This window comes from Panthera uncia (genome assembly GCF_023721935.1).
Source record: "Panthera uncia isolate 11264 chromosome A3 unlocalized genomic scaffold, Puncia_PCG_1.0 HiC_scaffold_11, whole genome shotgun sequence".
NCBI lineage: Eukaryota > Metazoa > Chordata > Mammalia > Carnivora > Felidae > Panthera > Panthera uncia.
In genome coordinates, this window is record NW_026057578.1 from 44738596 (window position 1) to 44756673 (window position 18078).

Below are 18078 nucleotides of genomic sequence, written 5' to 3' on the forward strand. Positions count from 1 at the left end.
CATGTCTATTTACCAAGGGACTGGAGGGCTGGGTTGGCACCGTAAGACAAGAAAACAGACTAACTGGCAAGCTTGTCATTATTCACAACCAGACAGTCCACCAAGAAAACAACAAAAAAAATCTGTAAACAAAATGTTGAAATTAAATAAATCATGCATATTCACTTAATCCAGCAGTGGGAATGGAATGAACTTGAACAAAGTTCAAAAACATGGATAAATCTCAGAAATAATGCTGAGTGTAAAAGGCAAGCCACAGATGATTATGTCCCATGTGAGACCATTTTTATTACACTCAAAACCAAACCAAACTACACAATGCATTGTTTAGGGATACAAATACTTGTGGTAAAACCATTTTCAAAAAAGAAAGGGAAAAGCATAATGCAAGGGAGCGGCTGCGTCCAGAGAAGAGAAAGAACAGGATCAAGGAGAAGCACCCAAGTACCTTCTACTTCTTAAAATGTTGGAGGGGGAGGGAATCAAGAGAATGAGCTTTATCGCCATGCTTCAAAACTTGCATTTATGTTATAGATGCTTTAGTAAATATATCAAATGCTACATGTATAAGATAATTAACGGAATAGTTAAAACAAATGATGGTCAGTAAAAACATATTTAAGTGACATACTTAATCAAAGCTCCTGTTAAAAAAACTCCTCTGCACAGGTTTCATTCACAGGAGGGTTACCACAGAAAATACATAAAATGCAGTTATTGTTACTCTGGGGAAGGAGTACAGCCCTTAAAGGAGAGAAAGAGGAACCACAGTTACTGACTGCCAGTCATGAGCCAAATACTGGGTGGGAGAGGTTTTCAGATCTGTTTTATTTCATAAATCCACAAACCCAAAAAGTCCATGGAAGCCTTCTCCCCTGGCCTCCCCCTCCAGACAGCTCTGCAACAAATATGTCCTTTAGAGTCATAAAGTTGACCTCACACCAACCTAAGCACATGTCTCTTCAAATCATGAATAATTTCTAGATAACCAACAATTAACTTTTAGAACTACAATTTTTTTCTAGTATAGGTCCCAAGTTATCAGTAACCTGGCCACTTGTCTAATACATGTAGACAAGAATGACTTTAAGCTTAATAGGTCAAGAACTACACCCAAATATTGTTTCAACTTTTAAAAGAATATATGATCCAGGGTGCCTGGGTGGCTCAGTTGGTTAAATATCCAACCATGATTTCAGCTCAGGTCATGGTTTGTGAGATCAAGCCCCACGTCCAGCTCTGTGCTTGACAGCACGGAACCTACTTGGGATTCTTTCTCCCTCTCTCTGCCCCTCCTCAGCTGGTGTGCACTCTCTCTCTCTCCCAAAAATAAACAAACTTAAAAAAAAAAAAAAAAGAATATATGATCAACACACATTGACACACAGACACATACAAAGATCGCAATCTCACTAGTGGTCAGAAAAATATATTAAAAAGAATAAGTTTTTGCATGTCAGTTTGCATATATTTAAAAAAAAAACTATCACCAGTGTTGGCTGGGGAAACACACACATGACTTCAACATAAGTTTACATGTAACTTTACATGACTTTTTTGAAAAGCAATTTGACAATATCAGTATTTGAAATGTGTATACATTTCTATCTAATAATTTCACATCTAGGTAACCATATAGGAAAAATTCTCCCACGTTTCCAAAAAAAAAATTCTTTACAGCAATGTTTGTAAAAGAGGAAGGAAAGAAATACATGCCCATCACTTTTTTATGTCTTCAAATGAAATTAAGGTCTACAATATCATATTTTCAGCAAAAATCTTAAAAGCTAAATGAATTAACAAAAACTTACTTCAAAAAGAAAGAGGATGGAGTCCAGCTCCTCCCTTTGTGACTTATTATTCCCTGGAATACATAAAAAAATTAGTTATCATGACAATGTATAAATTTTAGGATATTAAAAATTATGTTACCTTAAAAACATTTAAACTTCAACATATATTCGTTTATTCAAAAACTACAAGGAGGCAGTGTGGAACCCATGACAGGCATGTAGACAGACACCAAGCCAGACCACCCGAGCCCACATCTAGCAGAGTTTCTCCTCGCTAACTGTTTAAACACAGCTTCCATATTTTCTAGGTCACTATCAACCCATGGAAGGAAATTTATTCATTTCTCAATTAGTTACTTCTGAGTTCAAGTTATGATGGACTACACAGCAAAAGCAAAGAAAGAATTCTCATTTTTTTTATATGAAGGGGCATAGAGAAGTCGTAACTATAAAAAGTCATGTATCTCTTTAGGCAATTGCACACTGTCCTCTTGATAATAACTAAATAATAAAAACTAAAAACCTATAGCAGCAGTTTCCATTTATTGTCCAGTCTCTAAGTAGTGAGCCCTGTGCTAAGTGTTTGGCATTCAGCATCTAACTTGGAAAACTGTTTCTGTAAAGGGCTGATAGTAAATATTTTAGGCTTTGTAACCTGTCTTGCAAGCATTCAACTCTGCCATGATGGGGCAAAAAGAGCCACGGATAACACATGAATGAACTGGGTATGGCTGTGTCCAAAAAATTATTTATAAAAACAGGCACTGAGCTGTAAGTTGTGGACCCCTGAGGTAACTGAATCCCCACACCTCTGTGAAGTAAGATACTATTCATTCATTGAACAAATACTAAAGAATGGCTCTATGTCATTCTAAGGATTCTTCCAGGACCTGAGGATGCAGGTGAACAGAACATGACAATCTTTGCCCTGAGGAAGCTTATATTCTGACAGGAGGAGGCATCCAACAAATGAGAAAAATAAGAGGGAAGGCAGATGGGAATGTCAAAAGACATGGTATGCAATTTTGACTAGGGAAGTCAGGGAACATGGTGCTGAAAAGATGACATCTGAGCAAAGATCTGAAAGAAGAAAGGGAAGAAGCCACATGGAAATCTGGAGGTAAGCAAACAAGCCATATGAAAATTTGGGAGAAATGTGTTCCAGGCAGAGGGACTGGACAATGCAAAGTCCTTATGTCTGAACAAGTATGGCATGGTCAGGAAACAGTAAGAAGGCCCTTATGTCTGGAGTGAAGGGGGAGAACTGCATCAGGTGAGGTTAGAAAGCAGTAGGATAAAGGCAGGCAGGTAGGGTCTGAGGCCATTGTAATGACTTCCAGAATTGAGAAGCCATTTAAGGGTTCAGAGTGCTGAGTCATGATCTGACCCATTTTTAAAGCGTCATTCCAGCTGCTCTTCCAAAGAGACTCTCAAGGGGGTGCAGGGCACAAAGGTGGAAAGGGAAAGACCATTTCTGGGGCATACAATAATCCAGGTGAGCATAATGGGAACACTGGCATTACCAGCCCAGGCAGTGAGAAAAAGCCAATGATTCTGGATGTATTTTGAAGGTAGAGCTAATAAACTCAGGTTTTGGCCTGAATAACTGGAAGGCTGGTTATCACAAGATGATTTCATCATTTATAGCAAACATCTTCCTTCATTCTGTTGTTTTGGTATACTTTCTTCCTAGTACTCCAATCAAAACACAGATTGTATTAACAGCAAGAAACTGCAAAATCTCACCCTATTTTTATTGGTTCTTTACTATGATTCTTTGTAGTAGACTGCAAGAATGAAGTTTTTCCTCTCCTATCAAGAGATACCTATTTCTCTATATGTTGCATCTGAGATGCCACATAGCTTGCTCTGGCCAATGTGACATTAGCAACTGGGAGGTAGCAAGTACAACCTTAAAAAGCCTTTTGCACTTGCTGAGCTTACAATCCTAAGGCCAGCATGTAAAGAGCTCAAGATAGCCTGCTAACATGGAGGAGAACTAAGACGCCCTGGTCAATAGCTTGCCAACTACAAGACATGTAAATGAGGCCATCCACTACTAGCTGATGTTAAGAGGCATGAGCCAGCCTAAACCTGAAGAACTGCCCAACAAACTCAGAAAATTATAAGCTAAATGACTCATTTTAAAGCACTTAGTCTTGGGATGGTTTATAATGTAATTTGTTATGCAGCACAAACTAACTGATAACAGTCTTGAGCAATGAGATTTTTCTAAAAGGACAAAGAAAGCAAAAGGGGGAAAAGGAGGCACAGAGGAGCCTTTAAAATGGGGCTTGGGGTGCCTGGGTGGCTCAGTCATCTGACTTCAGCTCAGGGCATGATCTCACGGTTTGTGAGTTCGAGCCCTGCATCGGGCTCTGTGCTAACAGCTCAGAGCCTGGAGCCTGCTTCAGATTCTGTGTCTCCCTCTCTTTCTGCCCCTCCCCCACTTGTGCTCTGTCTCTTGCTCGCTCTCTCAAAAATAAATAAACGTTAAAAAAATAAAGTGGCGGGGCGCCTGGGTGGCGCAGTCGGTTAAGCGTCCGACTTCAGCCAGGTCACGATCTCGCGGTCCGTGAGTTCGAGCCCCGCGTCAGGCTCTGGGCTGATGGCTCGGAGCCTGGAGCCTGTTTCCGATTCTGTGTCTCCCTCTCTCTCTGCCCCTCCCCCGTTCATGCTCTGTCTCTCTCTGTCCCAAAAATAAATAAAAAACGTTGAAAAAAATAAATAAATAAATAAAGTGGGGCTTTTTGGTTGTAGTGCTTTTTTTAAGGTAAGAGATTTTAATATTTTTCTTTGGTGTTTTTTTATTTATTTATTTTTTTTAACTTTTATTTATTTTTGAGACAGAGAGAGACAGAGCATGAACTGGGGAGGAGCAGAGAGAGAGGGAGACACAGAATCTGAAACAGGCTCCAGGCTCTGAGCCGTCAGCACAGAGCCCGACGCGGGGCTCGAACTCACGGACCGTGAGATCATGACCTGAGCCGAAGTCGGACGCCCAACCGACCAAGCCACCCAGGCGCCCCTCTTTGGTGTTTTGATTACCCATAATATCACACTTTTCTCTTCCACACAACTGCAAAAAAAAGTTAAGTGGAGCAAAACTGGAAAACAGGTTAAAAATCAAATCGTTTCATATTTGAAATATCTACCAATTTGGAAAAAAATTAAGCTCAAGATTTATATCAATTTGTAAATCACAGGGGAAAAAACTGAGCAATTCATTGAAAAACAAAATACAAAACTACCTGTTGGCATCCTTGGACACATGCCCATATTTGATTTGTTGACCTTCCAGAGCCTGGAGCATTCTGTAAAACTCTGAGGCATCTGCTATATGTCCGAGACAACCACAGTGCATTGTCCCACATTCCTTCCCCTCTGTGCCTAACATCTGCCTCAGGTTTTACAGAAGCAGTCAGGGCATCTATACACTCCTCTCTGCATCCTCTTCTGTATACCTGACCCTGTCTCAACACACGTCCCCCAATACCCTGTCATCAGTTATCTCCCTCTTGTCAGCCTGCGAACAGGCAAGTGCATCCTTCAAAACCCTACCATGACCAAGCTACTCCTTGAGATACGATCCTGTCTTCATCATCAAACAGATGAAGAAAACCCTTCTAAAAGGGTATTCTTGTGCATAGCCTTCACTATCTCACCCTGTTACTCCATTTCTCCCCATCTGGCTTCTGATCCCACTACTCACCTAGACCTTTCTTTCAGCACTCAGGGACAACCTCCTCGATGCATTGCCACTTCCTAGTCCTACTGCTCAACTTTTTGCATCATCAGACATTGCTGACATTTCATTCCCTGAAATTCTCTTTTCTCTGCGCTTCTGTGACAAAACACTTTCCTGGCACCCAACCCCCTTCCCAGCCCACACGCTACTTCTTTATCTTTCCTCTTTATCTGCTCAATGAAAGAATGGATTACCCCAAATCCCTGATTGTCACTTTCTCTGCAAAGAATTTCTTCCTTGGCAACAGCATGATTGCCCCCTCTTCTCCTAAGCTCCAGTCCCTATATTTTTACTGTCCAGCCAGAACCAACACCTGGGTGTCCCACAGGCACCTCAACCGAGACTTCCCAAAGCTACACTCATCCTCCTCCTTCCCAAACCTGGCTTCCCTCCAGGGTTCCCACTGCTGTCATGGAAGCTTACAAACCAGACTCAACATTCTGAAAGCATATATGTACCCCTATGCCTACTGCAGTATTACTTACAATAGCTAAGGTATGGAAGCAACCCAAGTGTCCATCAAAAGAGGATGCAGTAGTGTGTGTGTGTGTGTATATATATATATATATATATATATATATATATATATATATTTTGCAACAACATGGATGTATCTACAGAGTATAATGCTTAGCAAAGTAAGTCAGACAGAGAAAGACAAACACCGTATGATTTCACTCATATGTGGAATCTAAAAAACAGAACAAATGAGTAAACAAGCAAATAAAAAGCAGTATCAAACTATAGATGCAGAGAACAAACTGATGGTTGCAAGAGGGGAGGTGGTGGAGGGAGGGATGTGCAAAATTGGTGAAGGGAAGCGGGAGGTACAGGCTTCCGGGTGTGGAATGAGTAAGTCACAGGGATGAAAGGCATAGCATAATGAATACAGTCACTGGTACTATTAACAGTGCTGCACGGTGGCAGGTAGTAGCTACACTTGTGGTGAACCTAGCACAATGTATACACCTGAAACTAATATAATGTGTGTCAACTATACTCAAATAAAAAAAACACTTGTTTAATAAATAAATGAAACTGAGGTAGCAGTAAGGGTGTTAACATGTAAGGATTTCCAAAATACATGAAAATAAACAAGGTGATGATGGCAGCCAATACTTACTGAGCATATACTATGTGTCACACTCTGTCCTGAAATCCCAGATACATGTTAACCTGTTCAGTGCTGATAGGAAGTAAGCTGAGTCAGAGGGAGGTTGCCCAAGGAGAAACAGCTGGAAAGGTAGGGCCAGGATCCAAACCCAGGCTGGATCCCCAGACTACACTATCCTGTCACCTAAATAGAGAGCGGATTGTGCAGTGTGACTTTATTGGCTTGGTTTTTCAAAGAATATTTTATGTAAGTAGATATTGGTATAACCATAAACCGATAGAACACATTAATAACATATACAGAAAGAAATACATGAAACTTTTAATAGTGGTTGCATGCAGAGCAGGACTGGGGGTCTAGGAAAAACATATGGTTCAATTTTCATTTCAAACCCTTTAATGGAATCTGAATTTTTTTATAATGTACACATATTACTTTTATTTGTTCTTTTTAAGTAAATTATTCCTGTGGAACTCATGACTTCTGTGGGTTACTTCTTCCATTTTCCCTTTAGTCATCTGTTGTTCAAATAACAGCTGCATAAGTGAAAGCTCAAGGGAAACAAAGATGCTAACCACTGCAATCTCCCACCAACTTGTGGCTCACGACACATACAACCTTTTACACTTTATGGACATTAACAACAACAAAAAAAAAACTTTGTACATAAAAAAATTGTTTGGTAGAAATGCTTACCTTTTAATTTCAAACTATTTTCCAGTGTTATAAAATTTTCATAGAAGATGAAATATATCTGAGAATAGTTGGTCTCAAAAAACTGCTTAAGATCACTTGCATCCACATTATCTGAAAAGAAAAAGTTTCCACAAGGAAAGGTTATGACGATAACCTTATACAACTATCAGATCTCACAAACAACCTTTTCAGAAATGAAGGATAGTAAAAACTAGCTTTATCCCCCTATGAGACAAAACAGAACAACGAAAATAGTATCCATATCCATTTGTTCTCCACTAAGAGACCTTAATAGGTCTGGGGCCCCTCCCCCCCCCCCCCCCCCACAGACCCCTGCAGGAGATTGATTCAAGGGCATCAGAGCCATGGCGGCACTGCACTCACAGACCAGCTAGAAGGCCAGCGATGAGTGCAGGTCTGGAGAGGAACAAGATTCCTTCATGTTGAGGGTAAGGAATAATAGTTCATACAGAGGATGTGGCTTTTGACATAGGCCATAAAGAGGGATGAGTTTGTACATGTGAAAAACAATTTTGCTGCCAGAGTCCAACATGAGCCAGCTTCTCCTCCATCCCCACTGACCTGAGAGCAGCTCAGGAGAACTAGCAGATGTTCCCCAGCACACTTCCGCTTGGGCCACTGGTTGCAGCCTTCTCTCTCACTCCCAGGTGACCTGTTCCACTCCCGCTTGGACACAGGGAGACCCACCATGTGTTCCTAGAGTTTCCCTTAGCAGTGTTTCTCCCTGTTGCACTAGTTCTGCTAAACCAGGGACTGCAGCTATATAGGAAGGTTATGCAGGGAGCTTAGCCCAATGACACGACAGCAGCAACAGAACCACTTCTTCCGGAGGCCCAACTGTGCCTCCCAACTCTGGTCAGAGCAGTGATCCACTGTCGACACACCTGTGTATGTTTTCCTTGGCAAACAAGGTGCTTGTGCCATTTACCACAGAGTCCTGAACAAAGTATTAGCTCTTGGGAAGAATACACCAGTAAATCTTGGGAAAATTAAAAACAGCTTCTTTAAATTCTGCAAGGATTATCCAAGATTGCTATTCAATCTACAACAAAGTGGATTCAGTTCCTTTTGGGGTCCTAGTACTGTGAATATATGTGAACACATCCATTATGATGTTTAAGTTCTATAAATTTAGCACTAATGCTGGTGAACTAAGGAGTTGTTGTCCTCAGATAACTACATAATTCTGATACAGTTCTTCAAAATAATGCACATAAGGTGTTTGTAAAGTCATATGAGCTGTCAATTTCATACTGTATTTTCTGCCCCCTCCCCAAATAGCACAGAGCACTGGAAGTTTCTAGTAACTAACAAATTTACCCATGTGAAAGCAGTAGCAATGACACTAGTATGATCATTCTTATACATGACATAACCTTGCCAAGGAACCCTTGAGTACCTTCCACAGAATGTGCAATTCCCAGAAAGGATTCTGTTCATTTTCGCTCCAATACAAACTGTTGGCCGACCCACCACTAACTGTTCCCTCTGAAGCACACTTCACCCGCCAGCTCCTATTAGCACTCACTGGTAGCTGAAACATCCCGAGCCCACCTGGAGACTAGGTCAGTGCCTCTGCTATTGCCCCACAGGCTGGTTCTCCCCAAGTCATAAAACATATACTCTACTTAATACCTGATGGAATCCCTCCTGATGGAATTCTTGACTTTATTTTGAAGGAATGATCTGTCTTTTCTGTTAGAGATACTACCAAATCTACAGACCCCCAGTCCATCCCACGCATCACTATGTCCCCTACATCTAGCACCATATTTATTTAGTTCAATATTTTCTTGAATGAGTTAAATAAAAGAAACAGCCTATAACATACAATGATAGGATAATGACCATAACATGTAAACCATTATATCATATGCCTACAGGAAAGGAATGGCCTAACCCACTTTTAAATCCCTGGTACTATCAAGAGAGAGGTTTCACCCCTGTGCTGAGGACTCCAGATTTCACCCTGCAAGCTCTGCCCTCCAGGCCTGCTGCCAGCTGGGTTTCTCCACGTGAGGGTCTACAAGGCTCCTCAAATCAAACATGTCCAAATAAAAGTATTGTTCTCCCCTCAAATTCTGTTCCTCCCTCAGGCCCCACCACCCACCCAGCTGCTTGTCATCCCAGGTCCTTCTCACTCTTCACAGCACATCTCCGGTGTGTCAGCTCCACCTCTGTCATGCGCCAGCCCTGGGCACTTCTCGCCCTTCACGGCCCTGCCTAGCTTATGTCACCACAAATCCTCGCCTACCTGCAACATGCCCTCTGCCCAGAGTCTGGCTTCCACTTTTCCCCTCCACAGTCCATCCTCCACCATGCAGTCAGCAGAAAAATTTAACAATGTAAATCAAACCAGGCCATTCCTTTGCTCAAAACCTCCCAGTAGCGTCCAATCGTACTTAATAAAATCCAAACTCTTGACCATGGCCTATAAGGTTTTCCTGCATGGTTTCCTCCATTCAATGCCAACTTCATTTCACACCACTCTGTCCTTCACACCCTACACTCCAGCCACGGCAGCTTCTTTCTATCCCTTAAACTTGTCAAACATATTCTCCATTTGGGGAACCTCTAGTCTGCACTGCCCCCCCCCCTCCCAGACCTCTATATAGTTCATTCACTCCCATCCTTCAGAACTGGGATCATACATTACCTCTTCAAAGAAATCTGAAAATGCCCCACATGTCATTCTTCACATGTCATCTTATCACCATGCCTTCTTCCTTCCCAAGTTCTGCAATGGATAGATGCCTGACTGCTCACCAGTGAAGGGGCCTCAGACACAGAATGCCATTAGCAAGTGAGCTGGTACCCTGGCATTGAGGATGGGAGTGCACTAATGCAGCAAGGTGGCACAGCAAGGTACTGGGATCGATGAATCCCTCATCTTTCCTGGGTCCCCCTTGGTCTATCAGAGATACTCAAATAGAGCAACCTGAATAAAGAGGGTCCTAGCCAAGGTTGAGGAACACTCATACAGACTGAGATCCTCTCATGAAGCCAAAAGTCCAGATAATAGCCACCTTCCTCCTCAGCCATTCATCATCACTTGAAGTACTCACTTGAAGTACTCACTATCAAGACCATTAGATACCTTTAAGGTAACTTGATACACAAGGAAACTAAGAGCATTACATCTATAACATATTCAGTTTTATTTATGTATGTGAGGACTCCTCGCTGGCCTGGGAGTCCTCTTCACATGATTCCCCCCACTACAGCACTTAAGATTAGTTGAAATTATCTCATTTATTCATTTACTTCTTCACTGACTGGCACTCAACTAGAATGTAAGCTGAATAAGGGCAGGAATCCCATTTGATTTGTTTATCGCTCTAGTTCCAGCCCCAGGAATTGAGCTTGGGACCCAGAAGGTACTCAATACATATTTGTTAAATAACTAAAAAAAAATAAGCACTAAATATGTTATATCTCTAATTCAATAGCTAGAAGAATTTACTTGTCTTATTGTTAAAAAGCAAGAGTATTTATAAAGTAAGCCTAGATCTTGGAGAAGGAAACCACAGGTACTGGAATTTAGCATCCTGCAAAAAGGAACACAAGAAAGCAAGAAAGGGCTATATTTTTAAAGTTTATTTATGTATTTTGAGAGAGAGAGAGAGAGAGATCACATGAGCAGGGGAGGGGCAGAGAGAGAATCCCAACCAGGCTCCCCACTGTCAGCACGGAGTCTGACATGGGGACTCAAACCCACAAACCATGAGATCAAGACCTGAGCCAAAACCAAGAGTTGGATGCAGAACTGACTGAGCCACCCAGGTGCCTCAAGGAAGGGCTGCTTTTCAATACGACCAACTCCAAGAAGCATAGAGAGAAGGAGGAAGACTTTGTTCAGAAAAAAAAAAAAAATGAACAACAACAACAAAAAAAAACAACTATGACCAGAAACATCCGTTAGACAGACATTCATTCTTTACCCATTCATTCAAACATTACTGAGCTGGTACCCAGGCCGACCAGCCTTGAGACAAGTGCTAGGAAATTCAAAGAGAGTAAGATGCAGGGCTCTCAAGGGTACAGAAGTAAACAAACAAGTAATGCAAAAGGCAGCATGACCAAAGCTAATGAAGAGCATCAAAGCAGGGAGTGGACAAGGCCATTTGAGGAGGTTGAGAATATTAATAATGCTATATATTCATGCTTTAAAAGACACTTTAAAAAATTTCGTTTATTTGACCCTCACCCATAACCCTGTGAGGTAGATGGGGCAGGTGTGATCAAGATAAAGAAACCACAGGCTCTGGATCTTACATAACCTGCCCAAGGTAACACAGCCAATCAGGGATGTGGGCAGAACCCCTGTCCAGGTCTTCCAACTCCAATCTGAACCACACAGAGGCCTCAGAGACAAGAGGGAATAAATTAAAACTAGAAATCAGGTCATGAATGTATAAAAATAATCATCACCTTGGGGATTTGCAGAAGAGCCAGATAAAAAAGAGCAGGAAGATAAGCAGACAGGTGAGAAATAATGGGAGTGAGTAGCACTGAAAATGGGAACAGCCAATTTCCCCAAGAAGGAGCCACAGCACTTGGGGTGACCAGTAAGGAAGGGTGCTGAACTATAGAGCTCAGGTGGTAGTGTGCTTTTGAGGTGATGATTTTCAGTGTCTTTGGCACAGACATGAGCACACGGCCTAACGATAATAACAAAGCTCAGGGAAGTATGTTCAGACTAAACACAGAGAGGCAAGCAGCAGACAGCTTTACAGAGCTAGAGGGGTCATTTCTGAATTTTTAAAGAAATCCTTAATTTCTCATTCTCCTTTGCAACCAACCAAGAGCCAATAAACTGTTTCTATTATTTTCTCATTTTATCTCAAAAGTATTCTTCTATAATCCATACCAAAAGCTACCCCCTCCCACTCCTCTGTCCAGCGAAAACCTCTTGTTGACAATTCTTTCTCCCTATCTAGCTGAAAGGCAATAGCAAAGGTTGAGGTCAAAAACATCCAGAGCAGACTGCCTGGGTAAAGTCCAGAAGCTATAGGACCTTGGATAAGTTATTAAGCACTCTCTGCCTCAATTTCAATCTCAGAAATGGGGTCAACAATGGTTCCCATATCACAGGACTGCTGTGGTGATAAAATGGGCATGTCAGAGTGTCAGTGGGCATTATATAAATGTTAATTGTTTTACAATTACTTAGCTCCTGACAAAGGCTATCTCACTAGGTGGGAATAACCAGCTTCATTTACCTGTGAAGCCATAAAACTCAATGACTCATGAAACTCATACACTTAATGAGACTGGCCCTTATTAAATGGCACTTGATTCCAATACAGCAATAAGCACTACCCATAAACAAACCTATGAAACTAATGGGATTATCCCCCTATTTCCTTCCACATATAATCCTTTTCAATACCATTTCTACTACTTTTTAATTGACAGGATCATAATAGAGCCTCACAAAAACCTGCTTCAGCAGACCAAAGGAAGGGGAAAAGATCGTTATCCCACTCGGGAGCCCCAATGGAAACCCTCAAATGGAACAAGGAGCTCAGTTCAGTTCCTCCCTAGGAAGGAATGACCCCCCCCCCCCAGTGCTTCCTACTCCTCCGTCCCTCCAGTGCCCCCTACCAGAACTAAGAGTCTTCCAAGTCCTGCCTACACATCCAAGTGCAGAGGAAGATGGTATCATTTACCACGTTACTCAAATTCCCTAGACAATGGCACTGAAAGCATGATGCTCAAGATTACAGACTGTGATACGGACAAAGGGGAAATAAAAATTCAAGGTGAACTTCACAACTTAAATAAACATAATTTAGAAACTGAGAACAAGGAAAATAAACTAGTCAGATGCAAGATGGAAAACACTGACCAAGGATAAATGTCATTAGTGTTGCACTGTTACTTAAAGGCTCAACTGCCTTGGTCCCTGTCCTCTTTCCTTCTTGTGGTAGTTTGTAAAAATGCCACAAATTATTCCTTACCTGAATCCACACCTTTGGATGGTGCACACTCACAATGATTTGGGGCTGATTTCCTGACTTGCTTTGGCCAACCAGTCATTAGAAATATGACCCGGTGGTGGCTAGAGAACCTCAGGTGGCCTCTGGTCCAGGGGCCAGAGGAAGTTCATGGAGCAGAGCTGGACCGACCCCACAGTGGAACCAACACCAAGCAACCAGCAGCCAGAGGCAGAGCCACCCCAGACAATGCAGTTGGGTGAGGAAGAGAAATAGACACGTGTTGCCATAGGGCCCATGTAAACCGTGAGGTTTGGGATGGGCTGTTATTCAACATTATCATGAAAATGTTGATGGGGAGGAAGAAATTCATCACCAAGCAACTTCACTGGCCATGAGGGCCAGCAAGCCCATGAAGAGATGCCTCCAAGTATAACACATCTTCACTTCCATTAAAGAAGAAAAAGGCAATAAAAAATGGAACTAAATAACAGAGGCTGCCCCACTGATAACAAACTTCTGTCAACAGTAATCTATGCTAACCAGGATGCAGGCAGGGACTCCTTTTCCTGACATTAGCAAGTAGGTTTTAGAACCTCCTGTGTATGCAATACTATGCCAAGGGCAGGTAAATGACCTGGAGCTTCGTACCTGGTAAGGAGGTAAAATCTACACAATGAAGCCCTTTCAAGACTCAGCAAGTAATCAGGTCATAAGACAGCAGGTATGCTGACTGTGCCTCAATGGTAAATTAATGCTTTCATCATTATTATTATTATAGAGAAACACACATCTAAAAAATGCATCTATTTACGTACCTAAAAATATCCCTTATACTGATTATATACAAATACAAAATCCTGGTGTGAATGAAATGCTAAATCACATAGCAGATGAAAGGTTCAGCTCCAGTGCTTCAGGACTCTGAAACAAGATCTGGTCAAGGACATGATGTGAAAAGTCTGGTGGAAAAGGATGAGTTGGCAGTTGGGCCTAGACATCCCCCAAAGTCAGCTTGCAAGTAAGGACACCTGGCCTGACACCCCACTCGCCCCACACCCCACCAGGCGAAGTTATTTCTAGAAGTTCTGCAATGTCTTGAGAACTAAAAGATCAAAGTCCATCTGCAAGCATACTTTTTCTAATGCCATAGAGAGTTCAAATTTCAGAAAAACTCTCTCAAGTGCCATGTTTTCAATCCACATCCACTTTTAGGTATAAACATCACTGGACATATTTGACATAAAATTATTCCTGGAGTCATCCAGAAGTTAAGCAATAATGTACTGAAAATAACCCTTACTCCACCCCACCCCACCCTTGCTCCTATACAATACCCAGCCCCTACTCCCTACCTCCCCACCACAAGCTGCTTGACACCAGACTCAACAAGAAGACAACCATTAGATTAGGCACACACCAGGGATGTCCTTTCTGGCAGTCCACCCTGGTTTCCATCTATGTCTGTAGAAATCCAAGCTTCCCACATGACCCACATCTCTGAATGTCACCTCTATACGGCTCTGGGAATCACCTAATCTCACCCCAGCTTCCTAGCCACAGCTTTTATACTCCCTATATCCAATAAAGCTTACCAGATACCCCTCCTCCACCACATCTGTAAAGGTCTCCTTCCGTTCTAGCTCTACCTAAAACCTGGAGCCCCTTGAGGAGCCTGCTTCCCTGCAGACTATAAAGTAAGCCTCCCATTCTCCTCCACCACCACTTACCACTTGGCCTAAAATGAGGTCAGTGTCCTCCCTGCAATATCCAGACCATTGCAGTGCTTCCCCTCACATACATGGATACTTCCTTGCTGCTCACACAACCAATCCACACACCAACTAGCCCACCCACCCAAGCTGCACAGACTGTTCCACTCACCCCAGCACACTCTCAGAAGATTTCAGAACCTGGATCACTCTTTCTCTTGTAACTAGCACTAATTTTGGCATTTATAGAGGTGATACCTGACCTTCTCACCCCTAATGAGACTGTCCTCCAGTCTGACTCTGGCTATGCATTCCCCCCCCAACAGCCTAGACCCACTCATTGCTTGTCACTTCCCCACATCTGGGTTCTCCGTCTCAGTCCTTTCTCCTGCAGCCTGCCATTTCTTCTCATCCTGCTCACCCCTTCTAGAAACCTAATTCCAACAACTTTTCAACCCTACTGGGTCCTTGAACCCAATGACTCCACCATGCAGTCACTATCTATTCTCCGTCTCAAGTCTTCACTTCTTTTTTTCCCCCTAATTTGGTTTCCATAACCCATCTTTGCATTTACCATTCATGCCTCCCCTTTTCCCTTTCCATATTCACTCAAGAGAACCCCAGTCTCAGTTTTGACCTCCTTAAATCAACTGAATGTATTTATATGAACACAGGCCATGTGCTACATATAAAAAAGGATTTTTAAAATTGTTTTAAATACTGAATATATGTGAAAGAATAAGTTTCATATATATGTAACTTGTGATATATAATAATAAAATGAACACTTTAAACCTAGTCACCCAACAAAGGATCCAAGCCAACCAGGCTTTTGCTCCACCATTCAAGCGAACCCCATTCACAGTTAATCCAATTTTGAGTCTTCTCCAGGGCCAACAGTAAATACACACGTGCTTCTATGCCCAAGCACCATCAGCCTGGCCCAAGAGAAGGAAAAGGCCACTAGAACCCTGGCATAGCTTCTAGAAGCATGTTGGGGCCTAAACTACATATTCTTATTTGCAGAAAACGACACAAACTCATCTTTCAGCTTTGCTGATAGTTTTGTTTCTTATATATGTTACAGCCATGTTGTATATACCACTTACTCTGTAAAAAATTTTTTAAATTCTTCCCTAAAAATATATATGTATTCAAAATTTTATTATACTGGATGATTTACTTCCATAGATGTTCTCTATAGCATTTAACCTGAAAAGTAAAATTGGCCTATAGTGACACTGTTGGTTTCTCTCCAGCCCCCCACCCCAGTCACTTCCAATTTCCTCTTTCTGACAGAGCCTCTATTTGTTCAGGGCTCATCCTCCCCCACAAAGTCATGTCCTTCAGAGAGGCTGGCCTGTCCCCGGCCCCAGGACGCCAGACTTGATGCTGCTCAGCCAATTATGGTGCCAACATACCCCTTGCCAGTGATATGTTTAGGCTCCAGCCTGTGACCCAACACTAGTCAATAAGAAATGGGAAGCACTTGGATGGAGAGGTCTGGAAAAGATTCGTTGTTTTTAAAGAGACACAAAGAAGTATTTCTTTTTTTCCTGCCTCTGGATGTTGTTCTATTTGGGTGCAATGCTTGTAATGGCTGCAGACATTTTGCCACCTTGAGGACAAACCTGCCACACTGAGGATACCAAGGATGGCAAGGCAGGGAGGCAGAGTCTGATCTGTCAACACCACAGAACTGCTGAATGAACTAGCTGACTCTCGGGCCACTCTGCCTTGGGACTGCTTTTACAGGAGGAAAAAAAAAATCCTTATCATTTACATTTATATATGAGTTTTCTGTTACTTGCATCTGTTACTTGGATCCAAAAACATCCTTGTAAGTACTGAAATAAAATCTGACAGTTGAACAGGAAACAATTATTAGTATGATTGAAGAGGCTGGAAAAGATATCCATCCTACTTCATTTCCTAAGATGTACAATTTTCATTCCTTTATACCCATAAGGTAAACTAGATATAGAAAGCAAAATTCTTAGAAGTCAGGAAGCTATTAATACTTTGTTATCCAGGACTGATAGTCCCTGTGTAAAAGTAATTCTGTATAAAGATGTACCCCAATTACCTAGTGCTAAAGTTTTTAAAAGTAGAGCTATTTTATTTAAATATTTTAACATGTTTCTCAACTGCAGGATTCTAAGACTTGGTTTTTAACTGATATGAAGTACCAACATAATAAAACATAAACATACACCAATGAATTACACTATTTAACCAAATGTGCTTTACACACATTTGAATATATCTTTTCCTTCAGTAGGAATCAAGTTTCATCAAACTTTTTAAGTCAGTGCAAAACTGCTTTTACTTTTCTTGATCTGAATTGGGGCTAGCCTAAATTACAGTCAAAACCACTCGCCAGGGAGTTAGAGACAGAAATAAAACAGACAAAGCAGGAGATAGCTGGTAACCTCTACCTCTCCTCTAATAACTAAGGAAGGAGAAAAGTGGTGATGAGGGCAGAGAGAACCATCTTACTTAAGTCTTCACTTCCTGATGTGGAATAACGTCCAAGGAGTTTTAAGTCCAAAATTTAGGATTAGACCATGTATAATGACTCTTCATGTAAAACTGTTTATGTATGTTGCACGCCCAAGACAGACACACAGAGAGAGAGAAACAGAGAGAGGAGGATGCACATAAGCGAGAGAGAACACAGAAAACATACTGACCAAAATTCTAACAATGGTCATCATGAGACTGCAGAATCTGAAGAGCCTTTGCATACTTTGATTATTTTTTGCTTATCTGTATCATTCAAATGTTTATAATGAGTACATTAAATTTCATAACCAAAAAGTTATGCATGACAGCGTGGATGGAACTTGAAGGCTTCATGCTAAATGAAATAAGTCAAACAGAGGGAAAAAATGTATCCAATGATCCTGCTTGTATGTGGAATCAAAAAAACAAAAAAAACAAAAACAAAAACTAGCCAAATTCATAGAAAAAGAGATCAGACTTGTGGTTACTAGAGAGGGGATGTGGGGGTGGGGTGGGGAATTGGAGAAAGGAAAAAATATATAAACCTATC

General features: G+C 41.6%; 1 protein-coding gene across 5 annotated transcripts in view; it reads right to left on the reverse strand.

Moving 5' to 3' along the window:
- The window catches only part of RALGAPA2 (Ral GTPase activating protein catalytic subunit alpha 2), a 324029-nt gene that overhangs the window by 287648 nt on the left and 18303 nt on the right, over positions 1 to 18078 (reverse strand). For all 5 annotated transcript variants that reach the window (XM_049650097.1, XM_049650096.1, XM_049650095.1 and 2 more), the window contains exons 2-3: positions 7352 to 7462; positions 1812 to 1864 (exon numbers count right to left, since the gene is read on the reverse strand). In XM_049650097.1, coding sequence (XP_049506054.1) covers positions 1812 to 1864; positions 7352 to 7462 — 164 coding nt within the window. The remainder of the gene's footprint in view (positions 1 to 1811; positions 1865 to 7351; positions 7463 to 18078) is intronic.